At 30.9% G+C, this 4,520-nt stretch overlaps 1 protein-coding gene across 1 annotated transcript in view; it reads right to left on the bottom strand.

Annotated features, from left to right (window-relative positions):
- The window catches only part of LOC106471892 (U3 small nucleolar RNA-associated protein 4 homolog), a 66,227-nt gene that overhangs the window by 9,410 nt on the left and 52,297 nt on the right, over positions 1–4,520 (bottom strand). Inside the window, exons 10-12 of the mRNA XM_022400502.1 lie at positions 3,810–3,919; positions 3,373–3,468; positions 2,334–2,519 (exon numbers count right to left, since the gene is read on the bottom strand). Coding sequence (XP_022256210.1) covers positions 2,334–2,519; positions 3,373–3,468; positions 3,810–3,919 — 392 coding nt within the window. The remainder of the gene's footprint in view (positions 1–2,333; positions 2,520–3,372; positions 3,469–3,809; positions 3,920–4,520) is intronic.

Genomic DNA, 4,520 nt, shown 5'->3' with positions numbered 1-4,520 from the left:
GGTAGAGGATATTTGTACTGGTAGAGGATATTTGTACTGGTAGAGGATATTTGTACTGGTAGAGGATATTTGTACTGGTAGAGGATATTTGTAGTAGTAGAGGATATTTGTACTGGTAGAGGATATTTGTACTGGTAGAGGATATTTGTAGTTGTAGAGGATATTTGTACTGGTAGAGAATATTTGTACTGGTAGAGAATGTTTGTAATTGTAGAGGATATTTGTAGTTGTAGAGGATATTTGTAGTGGTAGAGGATATTTGTAGTGGTAGAGGATATTTGTAGTGGTAGAGGATATTTGTACTGGTAGAGGATATTTGTACTGGTAGAGGATATTTGTACTGGTAGAGGATATTTGTAGTTGTAGAGGATATTTGTACTGGTAGATTTAATAGATACAAACAACTTATTAATGTTCATAATGACTGTTAATCCTTGTCCTAGACCAACCACATTAGATAAAGAAATTATTTATTAGATTTAAATATTTCATAATTCCTCATGATGATAATTTAGTTTTTCTTTTGAGAAACAATACATTTTGTTCTAGCAAGAAAGATTTTGTCATCTTTCATGATGACTGTAATTGTTATTCTGGACAAATTAAATCTGGTGAATAAATGCATTCAACCTTTTAAAAAATACCTTAAAACCTTTTGTGAGGTAAGATCAAGGTAGGAGTCCTGTCATGTTCTTATTCTTAATTTTGATTTTAAAGTTTTCTTTTGTAACATCGGTGTTTGAAACACAAAAAAAAGTTGAGGAACACTAGAAGTTGTGGTTGAAAAAAATTTGAAATTACATTTTTATAATATGTGGAGAAAGAATCTTCATAGAAATATGCAAATATCCTCTAGAAGTACAAATATCCTCTACCAGTACAAATATCCTCTACAACTACAAATATTCTCGTTTCTTATCTAATGTGGTTGGTCTAGGACAAGGATTAAACGGTCATCATGAACATTGATAAGTTGTTTGTATCTATTAAATCTTTTCTTATCTAATGTAGTTGGTCTAGGACAAAGATTAAACGGTCATCACAAACATTGATAAGTTGTTTGTATATATTAAACCTTTTCTTATCTAATGTGATTGGTCTAGGACAAGAATTAAAAAGTTATCATGAACATTGATAAGTTGTTTGTATATATTAAATATTTTCTTATCTAATGTGGTTGGTCTAGGACAAGGATTAAACAGTCATCACGAACATTGATAAGTTGTTTATATATATAAAACCTTTTCTTATCTACAGTGATTGGTCTAGGACAAGGATTAAACAGTCATCATGAACATTGATAAGTTGTTTGTATCTATTAAATCTTTTCTTATCTACAAACACTGATAAGTTGTTTGTATCTATTAAATATTTTCTTATCTAATGTGATTGGTCTAGGAAAAGGATTAAACAGTCATCACGAACATTGATAAGTTGTTTGTATATATTAAACCTTTTCTTATCTAATGTGGTTGGTCTAGTACAAGGATTAAACAGTCATCATGAACATTGATAAGTTGTTTGTATCTATTAAACCTTTTCTTATCTAATGTGGTTGGTCTAGTACAAGGATTAAACAGTCATCACGAACATTGATAAGTTGTTTGTATCTATTAAACCTTTTCTTATCTAATGTGGTTGGTCTAGTACAAGGATTAAACAGTCATCATGAACATTGATAAGTTGTTTGTATCTATTAAATCTTTTATTATATAATGTGGTTGGTCTATGACAAAGATTAAACAGTCATCATGAACATTGATAAGCTATTTGTATCTATTAAATCTTTTCTTATCTACAGTGATTGGTCTATGACAAGGATTAAACAGTCATCATGAACATTGATAAGCTATTTGTATCTATTAAATATTTTCTTATCTACAGTGATTGGTCTAGGACAAGGATTAAACTATCATAATGAATAATCATGGGCTCTTTATATCTAGTAAATAATAAGTGTTGGACAAATTATATATGGTAAATAAAAAATTGAACTGTCATCATGGGTTTTTTGTATCTAGTAAATAATGTATTTACCATATATAATTTGTCCAACACAAAGATTGAAATGTCATCATGGGTTTTTTGTATCTAGTAAATAATGTATTTACCATATATAACTTGTCCAACACAAAGATTGAACTGTCCTCATGGGTTCTTTATATCTAGTAAATAATGTATTTACCATATATAATTTGTCCAACACAAAGATTGAACTGTCATCATGGGTTTTTTGTACCTAGTATATAATGTATTTACCATATATAATTTGTCCAACACTAAGATTGTACTGTCATCATGGGTTCTTTGTATCTAGTATATAATGTATTTACCATATATAATTTGTCCAACACAAAGATTGAACTGTCATCATGAAGGATGATGAGATTTTTGTCGTTAGGATCAAAGGATACTTCTCTGATGGGAGAATAACGTGGAAGTCCTAATGACACTCGACCTTTCTGTATTTGTCGTGTCCAGGCTGTGTACTCCTGTTTCTCCAGGCTGTACTCCACCAACTAATAATAATAATAACACGAAAGCATTCAAAATACTTCTGTTTCACTGGAGGTTAAAGCTGCTAAATTATTTTTACACAAACCAAAGTCACCTTACTCAAGTAATAAGTTATTTAGAAACATTAACCTTTATTAAAGACAATAACATTCATAGCCAGTCTGAAAATGCACCCAAATATTCGGGTTATTTCATACATTTAGGCTGTAAATAGGCTTAGATAGCTGACCCATTAATAGGAATTTCTATATATCTTAGATCATATATAAAACCCTATAACCCTAGCACATTGGAAAGGTGGATCTTTCTTCTTCAGGGGCAAGATTCCCAGTTTGCCCCTGAAGAAGAAAGGTCCACCTTTTGAAAGCTCTCGGGTTATAGAGTTTTATCATTTTGTATCAAGACTTCTTGAAACTATGCATTTTTCTGACATCATGAATTAGATGAGATATAAAGGACAGTAGTAGTTCTTACTGAATGTTCCAGCTTGTTTACATTTTAAACAATTATGTAGGTTCACCTGAAATAAGTCTTATCAATATACATGGTTTCCTTATATAAATTAACTGTAAAATTCCACTTACAGTAGATAACATTATTCTGGCTTGTTCATTCTTTGCTACGTAACTCTTGAATGAAGATAAAAATTAATTGAATATCCTCTAACTGCCAGTCAATTTCCTATTAATACTGTTTATCTTCAGGTTAGTTTCTTAGAAACATGTAAATTGTAATAATACAATAAATACAAAAATTTACATATCCACAGAGAAACATTTCTTCAAACACTGGTGTATATTCTCTCACAATACATTAGAACAAATTAAAATACACAACATTAAAGTTTTTCTTTACCCTCTGGTCACTGTAAAGTGCTACGACACTCTTGGTTAGTGAGTTCACTCCTAGAGCAGTGGGTGGACAGACATAGTGAGGGAGGGAGTACAGAAACTAGAAAAAAATATATGTATTGATTACTGTCTCATCACTAGTGTAAAAGTTACAAATAAAATTATTCTGGCTATTCACTATTTCTATACAAAGTTGTTTTTATGATAAAACCAAAAAAATGCTGTAGCTCCTTTTTGACAGTAAAAGAAAACGTAATTACATACTTTCCTGATACACGAAAACTCAAACTATGGATTTCAGAAAGGAATTTAAATAATTATTTTAATAACAAATTTTTATTTAGTGCTGTAATTATTTACACATAATAATAAAGAAGATATTAATTTTTAACCATTATCACTGAATTTGACATGTGTAACTACAATGTTATAAAACATTACCTCATATTCCTTAAGATCATATACATTTATATAACCAGCAATATTTGCTGTCACTAGATGGCGTCCACTTGTGGTAATAGTCATGATGTGTATTAGTGACGAATTATGTTCTGTAAAGGCAACAGTTTATGCATATATTACTAGTTTCCAAAATTAAAACGTCTGAATTTAATTTTAATAACTTTGTTTTTAAAACCATATTATAATATACGTTTATTTTATCATGTTTCTTATTTTTCACACATATAAAAAATGATTGATTTATCACAGAATATTTGATGCAGCCTATGGTTTAATTAACTATGACTCAGTTAATGTTAAAATACACAAATAATTAACATAGCTAAACAGCATAAGTCTGTAGGTTCTGAGATAAAAAAAAAAATGGAGGAAGTATAATTTTCTGTTATTTTTCCAGGTGTAAAGATCAGTTCTTAATTGTCCCCCACTTTTTGTTTGTTTGTTATGGATCTCGCGCAAGGCTACATTAGGGCTATCTGCACTAGCCATCCGTAATTTAGGAGCGTAAGACTAGAGGGAAGGCAGCCAGTCATCACCACCCACCGCCAACTCTTTTACTAACAAATAGTGGGGTTAACCGTCACATAATATTGACCCCACGGCTGAAAGGGGGAACATGTTTGGTGAGACGGGGATTTGAACCCGCAACCCGCAGATTGTGAGTCGAGCACCCTAACCACCTGGCCTTTC

The sequence above is a fragment of the Limulus polyphemus genome, unplaced genomic scaffold (genome assembly GCF_000517525.1).
Source record: "Limulus polyphemus unplaced genomic scaffold, Limulus_polyphemus-2.1.2 Scaffold4945, whole genome shotgun sequence".
In the NCBI taxonomy this organism is placed as follows: Eukaryota; Metazoa; Arthropoda; class Merostomata; order Xiphosura; family Limulidae; genus Limulus; species Limulus polyphemus.
The sequence above is the reverse complement of the archived record's forward strand: the minus strand, read 5'-3'. Positions and strand labels throughout refer to the sequence as shown.